Here is a 15,677-nt window from a genome sequence, read left to right as displayed (position 1 = left end):
AACAGGAGCTCACCTCATCGCGGGGATTCGAACCTCCAACCTTCTGATCGGCAAGTCCTAGGCTCTGTGGTTTAACCCACAGACTGGATAAATGAACCATTCGACAAGTGGTGTAAGTCCAATCACAGAACGGCAACCCCGTGCCGCCACAACGGCAAGGGTAGCATACTTTCTTTATCCTGAGCAAACCGTTTTGTATGACTGGCTTTTCAGACTAATGAAGCATGTAGCGAAACCTGTAATATATCCGGAGAAGAGGTCTCCTTTTGCCCACTTGCGTTATTCTCACCAGGCTGGTGGGTTTGATTTGCCTTCCTGTGGTTGATCCATGCATACGGCTTTGTGTTTCCAACTCAAGACCCATCGAAGAACATCTCATCCAGTTCAAACTTTGAAAAACAGCTTTGAAAAACTTTTTCATACTATCCAGTGTGCTACTCTTGCCGTTGTGGCAGCATGGGGTTGCCGTTCTGTGATTGGACTTACACTACTTGTTGAACGGTTCATTTATCCAGTGTGTATAATGTTACTGCACATGTAACTTGTTAAGATACAGTTGTACATTTATCCACTCCACGTTTACAGTATCTCCCGGCTTTGTCTTGCACATAGCACCTTAGTATGTTTGTTGTTTGAATGGTTACAAGTCTATCTCTATTCTAGTATCTCTAGCTTATTATTCTAGTAAATCTGGTTTTATATTTTTAAACCAGTTTGTGGTGGTGTTGTTTTGTTGTAGTATTATTATTATTACTGTCACCACATTTGATACTTTGTGTATATACTATGCTATTCAGAGGCATACTCCATCTTCTCTTCTCAAAGCACAGGCCTCTGAAGGTGAGAGACAAGAGAGAAAGCGCTGTCACATGACACTGAAAGCTTGCCCTATACTGAACCATGTGCAGAGGAGGGTGACTAAGATGATTAAGGGTCTGGAAACCCAGACTTAGGAGGAACCGTTGAGGAAGCTGGGCATGTTTAGCCTGGAGAAGAGGAGACAGGGAGGAGATATAATAGCCATCTCCAAACATTTGAAGGAAGGGCTGTCACGCGGAAGACTTGTTTCTGCTGCTCCTCCTGAGGGTAGGACCCGAACCAATGGATTCCAACTAAAAGAAAGGCAATTCCGACTAAACATGAGGAATAACTTTCTGACGGCAAGAGCTCTTTAACAGTGGAACAGACTACCTCAGTAGGTGGTGAACTCTCTCTCGTTGGAGGTATTTAAACAGAGTTGGGATGACATCTGTCAGACACTGTTTAGTCGTGAATCCTGAATTGCAGGGGGGTGGACTAGATGATACTCACGGGCCCATTCCAACTCCACAATTCTAAACAAACCATTGATCTCTTGGTTCCGCAACTGGATATTCCAGCTCCACAATCTGACTGGTAGCAGTGCTCCAAAGCTGATGAGGCCTTTCCCAAGTCTGCTTTCTGAAATCCTTCACTAGAGAACTCACACACGAAGCTTACGTACACTCTACTACTAAGTTATCTCTACTACTAAGTGATGATCCTTACATGCAGGCCAATTAAAACTATAATTTTATCCTCTTCCAGAGGAGCAGTCATGTTAAGCTTTTGTAGTGAGAACGACGAAGAGTCCTGTGGCACACCAGCAAATTTATTGTGGCATAAGTTTTCACGGACTATTGTGTTATTTATTTATCTAGAGAATTTATAAACCGCTTGTTCAAAAATAAAGTTATCCAAGTGGTGTAGAAGTCCAATGATAAAACATGAGTAAAATACACAAACCATGTTAAAAACAAATATAATTTTTAAACATCCTTTTAAAAACACACCAAATATGAACTTAATAAAATGCTTGAAACAAATGTAATTAAATCATGTGTCTGGATTAGGCTTGCCAAAACAGAAGTTTTCAGTAATATCACTAAGCAGGGAGTTCCAAAGTACAGGTGCTGCCACACTAATACTCCTTGCAAACTATAGGCCACTTCATCCAATCATCCAATAAAGCTTATGCCACAATGAACTTGTCAGGCATTAAGGTGTTGGCTCTGCTGTTACAAGCCAGCTCCATCAGGCCTCCTCTGCCCTCCGCTGTCATCTGGGACACAGCCATTAGATTTCCTCAGTAGGAGAGATAGGAAGCAGGGCTCATTTCATCAGCTTTGCTGGAGCCCCAGCTTTATCAGGCACCTATTGCCCCTGGACATTAAGGGGACAACTGTTTAGAAATTGGTGCCTGAGTTTTTCTATTTTCCTCTTCCCTCCCTGTCCCTTTTCCCTTGTGTGTTGTTGTTTTCAGATTGTAAGTCTGCAGGTAGGGATTGTCTTGTTTTGGCTGAAGAACAGGGTACTAATACTCTAAGTAATAATCACGTGAAGCAACTGTACTGCATATTAATTTAGAAATATTCCTACATGCATACATAACTGCTTTCATGTTTTCAGCTACTCAGATTTACTGCGTTAAGACACACACGTGGAAAAAGTTTTTTTTTTAATGCCCACTGATTTTTTTATCACCGTGACTATGAACACAAAAGGATAATGAGTTTCAAGGGGTTACTGTTTTGAATTAAGCAATATTGTATGTACACACTAAGGGCATTTTCATACATAATATAATGTGACGCGTATGTACTGCACAGTCCTAAACGGAGTTAAGCGAGCCTAGGCCCACCAAAATAATTTGGCTTTGGTGCGCCTAACTTTGCACAGGATTGCAGCCTTACTTCGGAGCAAGTTCCATTGGCCAAAACCTTTATGTAAACAGACCCCCCCCCCCGTGTGTGTGTGTGTGTGCATACCCTGTATCACTATATTAAGTAAACTAACATGAATTAGAGACAGGTCTCCTCTCCTGGGGAGTTAGTTCTATTCCTCATGACTATCATTCAAACATGCATACAAACAGCAGAGAGTAAACGAACCCACCCCTTAAGTCAAAAAGCCTCTGAAGTCCTAAAGGAGAGCAAAAGGGGGGACGGGGACTATAGGACCAGCCCAAGACATTTTGCTGTCTGAGGGGAAGGCAAGATGGCCATGCCATTTGATGCACAAAAGCCCACCAGAATGGAAGCGGAATCTTCTACATCTGCATCTGAGAGCAGCCAGCAAACTCCTCTGTCCTGCAACACCTCACCACCACAACCACCAATTCCCTCAAAAGCACTTGCTGTCTGAGGCAAATAACATCAGTCTAGCTCAGGGCCAGCCCAAGGAATTTTGGCACCTGAGGTGAACCCCAAAATGGTGCAAGGGAACGAAGAGTTACACCAGGAGCAAGCAGGGAAGGAAGATTAACATCAGAATCTGCTATCCCTGTGGATCCTGTCATCTGAGGTGGTTGCCTTTCCTGGCCTCAGAACTACAGAATCTTAGAGCTGGAAGGGACCCGAGGGTCATCTAATCCAACCCCCTGCAATGCAAGAATCTCAACATGGTATGGGTGGCAAGCCTTGCTCTTTGCCTCACGAAAGGGCCGGTCCTGGAAAAGCACGATTTGAAAAAAGGGAAGTGAAGAGCCTATAGCGGACTAGGGCGCATTTGAAGCAGGAGGATCAGTGGGGAAGGATGAATGGGGGAAACGCGCACGTGCAGTTAACAGCGCAGTCCTACCGAACTTAACGCGGAAGTAAGCTCCATTATGCTCAGTGGGGCTTACTCCCAGGTAAGCCTGCAAGGGACTGCGCTTTAAAAGAAAGGCTTATTCTGAAGCATTGAGATCTGCAGTTGGGAGAAAGTTGAAACCAAAACACACGCGCGCGCGGGGAGCGGGGGATGACGAGTTTTGCAGCGCGATCCAGAACGCGTCTACTCAGAAGTAAGTCCCGGGGCGTTTGGCGGGGCTCAGTTCCAAGCCTTTCCCTTTCCACCTTCCAGGGGAAAGTGTTGAAGTCAACTCGAGTGTTTCGTTCCTACGCCTCCACCGCCCGCTTCCTAGGAAGATGAGCAAAGACGCGCACAGAAGTTCGACGAGCAGAAAGCGCAGATCCCGACCCTCCGGCTCTCCCCACCGCCGCCCCCCACCCCACCCAAGAACCCTGCCCCCCGAACCTGTCAGCCTGAGGAAGCCGCCGACGCTCTCGGGCAGCGGGAGGCGCTTCAGGTAGGCGGGCAGCTGCACTTTAATGATGCGAGCCAAGCTGTCCAGCACCATGGCGCTGCAGGGCTGGGGCGGCGCGCGGTGCGCCGTCGAGGGCGAGCGAGCGAAGGAGAGGCGGGCTGCGCTGGGGCCGCTGCTGGGCTACCTGCCGCTCCCGCGGTTAACTTTGCATGCCCGCCTCGACTTTGCCCTCCTGCTGCTCCTCCTCCTCCTCCGGCTGCTGCCGTCGCAAGTGGCCCCCTTCCCGCCGACGGAGCATGCGCGCACGCGACCGTGCCGGCGACGAACCCAGCGCGCACCGGAAAAAGAGGGAGCGGGGAGGAGGAGGAGGGGGCTGGCCTGAGCCGGGTCTCTCCGGCGGCCTCGCTGCCCTCCCTCGAGGGGGCGGTGCGCTGGGCTGGCGCGCGGAGCCAGGGCGGAGCAGACGGGGCTCCCTCTCCGGCACCGCCTTGCAATACGATGCAAGCCCTGAATTCCGGAGGGGGAGGGGGATTCAAGATTTGTTATGCAAGGGGGGGGGGCGTTGAAGGGAAAAGCCCCGCCTGGATCTGAAGAGGTCAGGGACGCCCTTGTCCGACGTTGCTGGTGCGCGGGCGCATGCATGATTAGACTCTCCCACCGGGTGCCCAGAACTTGGAAACTGCAAATCGGCGACATGGGAATACAACTTGTACCTTTTCAACACCAGACGACCCTCCCCACGACACAAAGGGGGGCAGGGAGGGGCAGCTGCCCCCCAAAATCAATAAAAATACATAGCAAATTGAGGTTCGCTTCCGCCGCGTAACAAAAGCCCTGCCCCCCCAACAAAAATCCTGGCTACGCCCGCGTTTCAAATAATTTTAGCCCCCGTTTAAACAGAATCAGCGCCCTGGAGTTGGAAGGGGCAAAATAAATGGTGTTGCCAGTGTGATAATCCGTGGAAGCTGGTCCATTGGGGGCAAAGTGTTGGACTAGGACCTGGGAGGGCAGGGTTTGAAACCCCACTCCGCCAACTGCGAAGGTCACAAGGGTGACCTTGGGCAAGTCAGAATCTCTCCAACTACCCTACCTCACAGTGTTGTTGTGTGGATGAACTGGGGAAGAGGTGAGCCATGTCCTTCAGCTGGAGATTCTTGGAAGGTAAAGGTGGTATGTGATGATGATGCTATATTGCTGAATTGTATTGCTGAAGGAGCGTCTCCACCCCCATCGTTCAGCCCTGTCACTGAGATCCAGCACCAAGGGCCTTCTGGCGGTTCCCTCATTGCGAGAAGTGGGGTTACAGGGAACCAGGCAGAGGGCCTTCTCGGTAGTGGCGCCCACCCACCCATCCTTCAGATGTGAAGGAAATAAGCAGCTATCTTCTCTTTAAAAGACATCTGAAGGCAGCCCTGTTTAGGGAAGTTTTTAATATTTAATACTGTGTTGCTTTTAACACTTGATTGGAAGCCGCCCAGATGGGCAGGGTATAAATAATAAATTATTATTGATATTATTGTTATTCTTATTATTAACACTCAATTGGGAGCTGCCCAGAGTGGCTCAGCCAGATGGGCAGGGTATAAATAAATTCTTCTTCCTATTATTATTATTATTATTATTATTATTATTATATCAGCTATGCTCTACCTCCTACAGTTGGAGGCAAACATGCCGCTAGATACCAGTTGCTGGAAACCACAGGAGGGAAGAGTGTTCTTGTGTTCGAATCCTCCTTGCTGGTGTCTTACAGGCAACCTTTCAGCCACTGTGTGCACAGGTTGCCAAACTACATGGACCGCTGGCCTGATCCAGCAGGCTCTTGTGTTCTTAACCTCATTCTGCCTTCAGCTATCCAGCCCACACCAGCCTGCCTTTGTTCTTACAAGCAGTCTTGGTGGCGGCTGCACTGCCTGTCAGCTTCCTCCTCTTCATTTTCAGTCTTGCCTTTGTAGAACTCAGCAGGGAAGAGGAGGAAGACAAAAACGGGAATTTGTTGACTGTGTGTGTCATTCCTGTGGGATACTGCAGCCAAAGATGCTAGTTAGTGCATGACCCGAGAACTCTGTTCCTAGAGTCAGTTAGGTCATGCCCCCTCACCTCCGGTGCGGGAGGAAGTGAAGCTTCTTCTCTTCCTTTCCTCACTCCCTCTTCACTCCATGTAACCAACCAGGTAGGATGTTTGAAACTAGATTTCTGTATTTTGTACCCAAGAGTATTCTACCCGTGTTCTCCTTGCTGCTGCATGGAATAATGCATGAATCAGACCTTGGATTTTATAAGTAAAGCATTTCAAACTTGGTTAATGGTGTGTGGTATGCTCATTGCTGTAGGGGTAGAAAGAGGGGTAAGAGCTGTAAGCATACTGTCAGGGAACTGCCATTGGCTCAGGGGCGAGAGGGGGAAAGCCGGATGGATTACAGAGAGCCCCCAAAGATTGTGGGAAGCAGCACCTCCTCAGCGGAGGAGAGTAACCACGCCTCCTGTGGAGAGGAGCTTCAGGGCTCAGAGGAAGCGAGGCAGTGCCAGGACACTTTGCCTGGGCAAAGCGGGGAGGAGAGAGGTCCTCCATTACCCACGCCCTCCCTCTGCAGTAGGCTTCCACACCGAGAGGGGAGGCGCAGATTAGGCGTCAAGAAACTACTCTGCTGGGGAAGGTTTAAGGACCACCCACTCACAGATTCTGCCAGTGAATGAGCGAGCCACGGAAGTGGTGCTCTGCATGGTGAAGTGTTTTTGGCACCAATAACGAGGATTTACAGCCGACCAGAGAGGCATTTGCCTGATTGCTCTTGAGTAACCTCCTGATATCCTTACACATACTAAATGGGATACGGAAAGGGGTCTAACAACCTATATTCCCACGCCATACCTCTGCTTAACTCAGTGACTGTTTAGAACTTTGTTGGCCTCTCCCCAAGCATCCAACCAATTATTTTCTTAATTACCCACATATGGGTCATGGATCTGATTTCCTCCCACAGTTAGTGGCTCTGGCTCCACATTGGACAGGGACCTGCCTTCCACTTCACCAGTCCCAATGCAGGTTGCATAGCAAACTATTAAAAATAGTTTTGTAAGTTGTGTGTCTTTGTTTCTCAATTTGATCCCTTCACATAGTTTTGTATGTATTGTGATATTTTATGCATTGTGACTTGCAGTTATTTTTATTGATCATAGTTTATTAATATTTATTGTAATTGATAAGAGTGAATTTCTGTTTATTTATTATTTGCTGATGTTTTGAGAGTTAATTTTATTGTGTACTATTATATTCTAATATATTATTGAATATTACTTTGTTTGATATAAGTTGTTCCATTTTAAAGTTATGTTTTATTATGTCTTTCTGTGTTGGATCAGATTATTATTAGGTGCGTGCTCTTTGCTGTATATTTTCTTGCTGTAACCGCCTTTTGTGTAGCAATATAGAAAGGTGGTATACAAATCAAAAGTGAAATGAAAAAAATGAAATGAAACACACACAAAGAGCTTCCTCCACTTGCTGCCCTTCAATATTTGCCACCTGAGGCACCTGCCTCACTATCTAACTCATGGTAGGGCCGGCCCTGATTGCTGCTTAACGTGTTTTGAGTTTCAACCTGGAATGCTATCCTCCAGTAGTCCAAGCAGATCCATTGTTACATGATAACACATTCATACCTTTCAGAAAGATCAGCAGCTCCAAACACATCGGATACATTTCGAAAGATAAATCTATTTTTTTCACAGTGTCTTTGGATTTTTGCCTCCAGTTTCTTCAGGCAAGGACAGTGTATTGCAGAGTAAATGAATGATACACAGAGCAAGCAGAAAAGAGCCTCCAGGTTTGTGTAACAAATATGAATGGTGCAGTTTAGGAACAGAAATTGAGGCTCCCATTCACATCAATGCTAACCTGTGTCCATGCTTCCCATTTCCCCTTGTTTCTTGCCTCTTCTTAATTCTGCCCATGACTGAAAGCACTGGAAATGTATCTCTGAAGCTGCCGAATCTTGCTAAGCCGCCTTTGATCTGGGCTGCTTTTCTGCACAGCGACAGATGCACAGAACCTGCTGAGCAGAGCAGAAGACTTTTTATTGCTTTCCCATTCACTACATAAACATCATTAGATGCCAGTGATGAAATCCCGGCCTTTATTGAACGAAAGGGATCGCTGAAGAAAGGAAACGGAAGAAAGTGAATGGGTGGTTAGAGCAGAATTTTTTTAAATGAAACCCAAAGTGCAGGGGGCTGAGATATTGAGGAGACATGCTATATTCCTGTCGGGTCACCATGACCCTTCTGAGACTTCTGAGTTACTTAAAGCCAATCCATACTGCTGCCCTTATGTATTACAAACTTGGTATCGTGCCAAGCCAGCAAGCCCTGACCCAAAGTCCTTGGAGGATGAACCAGACAGCCCACAGCTGGAGGAGCTCAGAAGAGGAGGTAGAGTCCCCTAGAATGAGTGCTGAAGATCCCATTGAGGAACCCTCTGGATGAAGAGACCTTGTATATGTCAGAGGAGGATGGGGCAGAGAGGTCACCACCCCAGCCTTTGAGAACACTGGTTCCAAATAGTCCAGGTCCAAGTCAAAGACAGACAACAGCATGTGTCTATGTGTGTATCCTCATGAGGGAACTTGATGGGCCATTGACCTGGTTCCTCAGGCTCTTCTCATGTCATTGATCTCTAGCAGCAAAATATCTTGGGCTGGTCCATCCAGCCAAGTATCCTATCTCTGATGACTGCCAGGAACTCTGGAGCAGTTCCCAAACTAACTCCCATTACTCAAGGCCTTTTTCTCTCAGCTAGGAAAGGGTTTTTACCTGTTGTTTGGATGCTCATGCCAAATTTGTTAACAACGTGTTAGTAAAGAACTGCCAGCAGGTGGTGCGATTAGAGATATAGCTTGCTACCCTAACCAGATGCATATCACGGCTTCCTTTTAAAACCACCACCATGAAAAGTACCCTTACAATCAGCTGTAATGCTAAATTAAGGATATAATTTGAAAACATGAAGAAATGTTTGGAGAACTTTCAAAGAATATAGATTTAAATCACAAACAAATACAAACAACAACAACCAGGTTTTGCCCTTTTCAGCATTTTCATCCAACTCTTATATCCTTTTTCGCCTCATTCCTAAACAACATTTACCTGGAAATATGTATGATTGGTTTTATTTCCTGCTAAGCGGCTGCAACATTAAACTTGGAAATCAAGGACCCAATCCAACAGGTTGTTATGAATTGCTTCCCATGAGGCAACTCAAAGCGATTTACAGAGTAATAAAAACAGTTTAAAATTTGTTTTATATGTATAAAATCAATATTCTTCTGTGGAATGTGGTGGCTTATACCCCAAATGTTTTAGAGGAGGGGTGGCTGATCTGTAGCCCATATCTGGTTCCCCCAAGAGGGTTTTTGTGGCCCTTAAGAACTGAGCATTTGATTTAAAAAATAGTAATGAGGTTTTATATATATATATTGCTCCTATTGATACCCTGCCACGATGCCATAAAGCCATTCCCCTTTTTTCCATTCATTTTCCTTTTACTCACTGTTCCCATGCATGCCTATACAGATTGCTGTAGCTGTCAAGGCCCCTAAATGTGTCCCTTAAAAATATTATCATGTATCTATCTGACTACCTTATGTGTCCCTTGGTATGATTTCAAAGGATTTTTGTGACACCCCCACCATCTTTTAATTAAAACAAAACAAAACTAGATATGTCCACTTTCACACTTTGGCCACACCTTCTAGCTCAGTTGGTTAGGGCATGGTGCTGATAATGCCAAGGTTTCAGGTTCGATCCCCGTATGGGACAACTGCATATTCCTGCACTGCAGGAGGTTGGACTAGATGATCCTAAGGGTCCCTTCCAACTCTACAATTCTATGATTCTAATATATGCCCCCCTCCCTGGAGGGTTGACCAAGAGACAATCCAACCTTCAGTCCTAAAAAGAGTTAAGTCATTCCTGTTTAGGATTTTACAAAAACACCTGTATACAGTTGTTGTTTTTTTCTTTTTTAGATAGTCAAGGAAATATAACTTGTGATTTAGTTTAAAAGGTAACTAACATTGGCAAGTCATCTTTATTGTGTTTGTTCCCTACTAAATCAAAGATGAATTGTATACCTGTCTAAGTTGTTTTATTGTTTCTAGAGTTTGTAGGAATGGTTTTTATTGTTTTTAGAACTTGTATTTTTTATCTTGTTGTTCAGGAACTTTGATGGCTTCAGTATGTGAGGCAAATTAATAATAATAATAATAATAATAATAATAATAATAATAATAATAATACCACCCCACCCATCTGGGCACCCACTCTGGGCAGCTTCCAGCAGAATATAAAAACATAATAAAAATTGTGCCCTGAATTCTCAACCCCAGATAAATCTTGAAGTCCTGAACTCAGTATCAGGAAACCAAAGATAGTTCTTATTTTTTATTATTTAGAGATTTGTATATAAAAAAAGGAACCCTAGCTGCAGAGACTAATCCTATGATCAAGGTGTAAGAGCTGATTTTGGGCCAGGATTTAACCATGATCTTACGTTCTACAAGGAGCGAAGTTAAAGCTCAGTAGCAGTAAGGGAGAAAACAAAGAAGACCAAACATAGCAACAACACCCACAGAGTCCCTGGCAACTATACTACCAGTCACCAATCACAATGTCACTCTCCCACATATCAGCCATGCCTGGAAGGCGCCAATCATTATGTGACAAAGGCGGAAAGATTGTGATGTGACACATCGTGCAAACCTGCCCAAATCCTCCCCCAGATGCAATTCACAAGCGGGATGTGTCAGGAGCATCCCACAGCATATTTACTATTACAGACTTCTGCAGCTCATTGGCTTGAATGTAGAGCCTACTGGTAACAGGCTTCCCCAGGATGTGAGTTTGATCATCAAACTGCACTGGACAGGGACATTCATGGACAGGGAACCAGGGATGCTGCAAAAGTAAAGGGGCAACGGACAATCCTATTATGTGGCTAGTAGCTCAGTGGGAAACAAGAGGTGTTGATTTCACACCTGCTCATTTGTGGGAAATGCAGCCTTATACAGAACAGGCAAATTTCTCAGTTTCTGGGCCTGGAAAATGTCGGTGCAAGGAACAAATGAGGTATAAAAAGGAGCCTTCCTGGATGCCAAGATCCAAGTCTGGGGCAAGTACTCTATGGTTAGATTTAAAATCACAAAATATGCAGTAAAGTGAAGCATGTAAACATACGCTATTAAGCCTTTAAAATATGACCTTGTGAGTTCCAAAACTTCCCTCTTCCCCAGCATAGGAAAAGGCCACACATTTCACAAGTTAAAAAATGGCTTACTGACATGCTTTTCAAAGGTCTGATTCATGTGCTTTTGCATACAGCATTGAGGGAAAAGTTGCATAGGCAATAAAAGCTGGCTTAGTTACAGTGGTGAGAGTTCCTAAATTATTGGTATAGGAACTAAAGAGTGGCTTGTGAGAGCCATGCAGCTAAGCTGGAACAACCAGCTTAGCCTCTTCACATGCTCAGCTTCTGAGGTATACTGAAGGGGAACAAATGCTTGATTACCTAGTACAGTGGTGACAAACTCTGCCCTCCAGCTGTTTTGGGACTACATTTCCCATCATCCCTGACTGCTGGTCCTGTTAGCTAGGGATGATGGGAGTTGTAGTCCCAAAACAGCTGGAGGGCTGAGTTTGGCCACCACAGACCTAGTCCATCAATGTGAGCTAAGCCTGTCAGGCAGCTTACTCTGTGGTTTTAACCCTTCGTGCATCAATTAGACTTAAGCACAATGGTTATATGAGGCTGGTTATCCCACAGGAACTGCCCACGCATAGGACTTCTGTCTTGTCAGGATTTGGCTTCAGCATATTGGCCCTCATCTATCCTATCACTGCATGGAGACAGTGTATTAGGGTTTGCGCAGCCATACTTGATCCCTGATGTAAGAGAAATAAAACTCTGTATCATCAGCATAGTGATGTCACAGTGCTCTAAATCCCCTAATTCCTGCTTCAAGTGGTTTCGTATAGCGGCAGCTTAGACCACAACTCTCAGGGAACCAACATATAGCCATATAGTCACAATCTCTGAAACTGGGCCTGTAGATGGAAGCAGAACCACTGCCTCTGACTCGCATGGCTGATACTTGATGGTATCAAATGCCGCCAAGCGGAAGTCAAGTGGCAGGGCCGCAATCCTCCTCTCAATAAAGGCCACTCATCAGAATAACCAAGGCTGAGTCAGCCTCCAACCAATGCCTGAACCCAGTGTGGAAGGGGCCAAATAATCTGTTTGCTCCAAGTGTGCTTGCAGTTGAGCCTCTCTCAACCCTCTCAAGCACTAGGTGATATATATATATCTGGGCCCAAGATGATTCCCCCCCCCACCTCTTTTGAGATGAAAAGTTCCACCTCCTCATGCAGTGACGCATTCATCACACCCTAGACCCGCCTGATTGCAGCTAGCCTGAATTGACCTCAGCTGGCAAAGATTAGGAGGGCATGCGGTCAGCAGAACTGCTGCAAGAGCCTTGTCTGCACCCTCGGGGCTCGTAAGCTGAAACAGATCCCAGAAAGCAAGACTAGACAGTTCATCAGATGCATCATCAGGACTTTTCACAACTATGGCATCTCAGTTGTTGCAGAGGTGGTGGGAGTTTATCCTCAAACTGCCTAGCAAATCTGTCAGCTTCCGAGGGCTATAATAATCCCGTTCATTGGGCTAGATGTTAGTAAACCTCACATCACTTGGAATAACTCTGCTGGACACTAGTATTAGAGCGGATTGCATAAATAGATCATAAGTAAAACACCTGACACAGCTGGAGAAAGTAAGGCACATTCTCCTTTGAGAAGCTGCAGGTTGCTCATTTTGGAATACTGGCTGTTCTTTTAGAATTGTCATCTTCCCAGGCTTTTGACCCTCCCTTTCTTCTCAAATAGCAGGTACATTCTGTTCTCTACTGCTGTAGCTGGGCATAGAACTAAAACAGGCACAACTGATGAAAAATAGAAGTGTTGAAGAATGATAGTTTTATCAGAAGAACAGAGTAAAGGTGGCATCATGGGGATTTTGCTGCCGAAAGAACACTAAACAGCAAGGATACTGTATGAGCAGCCTGGACAATCTAGTTTCGTCAGTTAATGATGTAACTAATTTTGGTGATGATGTAGGGAAATAGGCAAGAAAAAGAAATTCTGGTGCATCAAAGATGCACCACATCACTATATATTGATATGTATCTTTACTAAATTTAGGACATTTTTCTCAAAAAAATAATAATAAAAAAATATCCATTGCCACCAAGTTTAACAATGATGTATGTACACAACTGACTTCAAATTCAATCAACAAAAGTTAAAATTCAAGTGTACGAAAACGTTCAGAGTTGGGGGGAAAAGTCAGATTATGAAACAGTGACTAATTGGTCCAGATTCCTAAACCTAACACATAGGGTAATTATTAAGATGTGAGATAACTAAAATATGGCAAAGCGGTGAATTTGTTGCCAGGAGATTCATTAGACCCATTTTACCAAAAATGTATTGGAGGTTTGTTTTGTATCCTCACAGTATCCCTTGTGATTACAGTATTAACCAAACTTCTATGCAATGTTGGTAGGTGGTAGTCAAGCACTAAAGAAAATGAACCACATTCCTGGAAGGTGACATGTGAAAAAATGAGGTTCTACATCATCACAAATCACAAGAGAAGAAGAGCTCCCTCAAGTACGTCATGAATGAATGTGACTACTTGATTCATATGGTGGGCATGTCCAGGGCATGTCCAGGCCTTGTGCATCATATGGTGATAGCTGGTGTGCATTAATCATGCCAGATGCAGAGTGATCTTAGACTGCCAACACAACTGTCGCTATTGACTTGCAATCATCTGCTATGACACGGCTGAATTATGATTAAAATTATAGTCTTTGGGTGTATCCTGTCATCTGCAGTGCTCATTCTATGCAGCACAACATAGCACAGTGTTTGAATAGTTAGCAGCTAACATTTAGATTGCCACCTTCAATGGATGTTCTTGTCTGCTAGCAGCGAGATTCTTGATTACAGGATGGTAAAGTATTTATTAAACTCTCATATTAGCCATTGGGTCAGTATAGGAAGATTGTTTTATTGTGGCATCGCAGTATTAAGTGCGGTATTTTCCCCCAACCTATCTTCATGTGGGCTAGAAAATTCCAGTGCTTCAAAAAATACTATGGCCAAGTGGTCTCGGATATTTACTCTGAAATGCTTATTTAACTCATGTTGCCATTGTGAACATGCCATTTCACTTTTCAAACAGATATGCGCCTATTTCCTGCAAATAAATGCTAACTGATCCCTCTTCCACTCTACACAACTCTGATCTGAATTTGAATAATTTGCAGTAGAACCAAAACACATTTCGACTGGACATAGCACATGTTGGTTTCTGATGTTATAAGACAGTCACAGAGGGATCTTATACTCAGGTTATGGTGGCAGAGAGGAAATAGCTCTGCTACAGCAATGGGATACCATATATGACAGCACAAAGACATATGCTGGGACAACGTTCTGCATTCCACCAGGAAGATAAGACAGTAGGATGGTGGGACAATACTGGGAGGAGGGTGGTGGAAGCACACCCAGGGCAGGCCTAAGGCATTTTGGCACATGATGTGAATTACAAAATGGCATCTCCTCTCCACCAGGGAAGAAGGAGAGAGTGAAAATCTACATCAGGAATGGGGGGGGGGGGGCGGACTAAGATCTACATTGTGATCTGCTGCCTCTGTGGATCCTGCTGCCTCGCCTCACCTTGCCTCATGGGTGGGCCGGCCCTGCTTATGCCATATATTCCATACAATATGATACCATATCCATACCATAACCACATCCTCAGCAATGGTGCAAGTTTACAACAGCCCTGGACCCCATGCAAGGAATTTCCTCCCTTGATTTCAAGGGGGGGTGTGTATATTAAAAATAGACACATCAACAGGACAACTCATAGGAGGTAATGCAGCTCAGCACCCAATAACGGCAAGCCACCACCAGTTTACAACCCCACAGAGAAATCATAACTTAGGTGATAAAGGCATGTGACATGGGGCTATGTTTATCTGGCCTCGGGTGGTACCCACTCAGGGTGAAATTCAAGACCTGTTTCCTGGGGGAGTTGAACCAGGTGAAAATGGTTCAGATATGCACCTGCCTGCAGAGAGACTCCACTGCTGTGGACTTGCCCCTTCTGCCCACCAGGCTACTCCAGGGCTGGGGAACTGGCCCAAGGGTGGATCCTGAGATGCCCTGATGCTGTCACTCAATCCAGGCTGACACAGGTATCTCCCTGCCCATGTCCCTCTCCCAAGCTGGTGTGCACAACAGGACTGTACATGCAACAGTGCCCCCACCACTCTTGTTATGCCCTGCTGGACAGTTACCAGGGTTACAACTGCACCCTTAGAGCTTGTGAGGGATACTCTGCACAAACAGCAGTGAGATCCTGCAGACATTGCTGACACTTCTCTGCCTATAACCCTAACAGGTACCTCATAGAGGGACTCCAGACACAAACAGCCAACAGCAACCACCACACTACTTCCACAGCTAGGAGTGCCAAGACAAAGCGCACCATACAGGCAAG

The 15,677-nt window shown here is 45.3% G+C and overlaps 1 protein-coding gene and 1 long non-coding RNA gene across 2 annotated transcripts in view; one reads left to right on the top strand and one right to left on the bottom strand.

Annotated features, from left to right (window-relative positions):
• Positions 1-4,343, bottom strand: part of CISD2 (CDGSH iron sulfur domain 2) — a 20,849-nt gene extending 16,506 nt beyond the window's left edge. The window contains exon 1 of the mRNA XM_082237121.1: positions 4,036-4,343. Coding sequence (XP_082093247.1) covers positions 4,036-4,138 — 103 coding nt within the window. The 5' untranslated portion in view covers positions 4,139-4,343. The remainder of the gene's footprint in view (positions 1-4,035) is intronic.
• LOC309540359 lies at positions 1,905-15,677 on the top strand. The gene is made up of 3 exons (XR_014223215.1): positions 1,905-3,802; positions 13,668-13,774; positions 15,579-15,677. It is a non-coding gene; the product is annotated as an uncharacterized lncRNA (long non-coding RNA).

Source organism: Podarcis vaucheri (genome assembly GCF_965113315.1).
Source record: "Podarcis vaucheri genome assembly, chromosome: 9".
Taxonomy (NCBI): domain Eukaryota; kingdom Metazoa; phylum Chordata; class Lepidosauria; order Squamata; family Lacertidae; genus Podarcis; species Podarcis vaucheri.
This window is presented reverse-complemented; position numbering and strand designations above follow the sequence as displayed.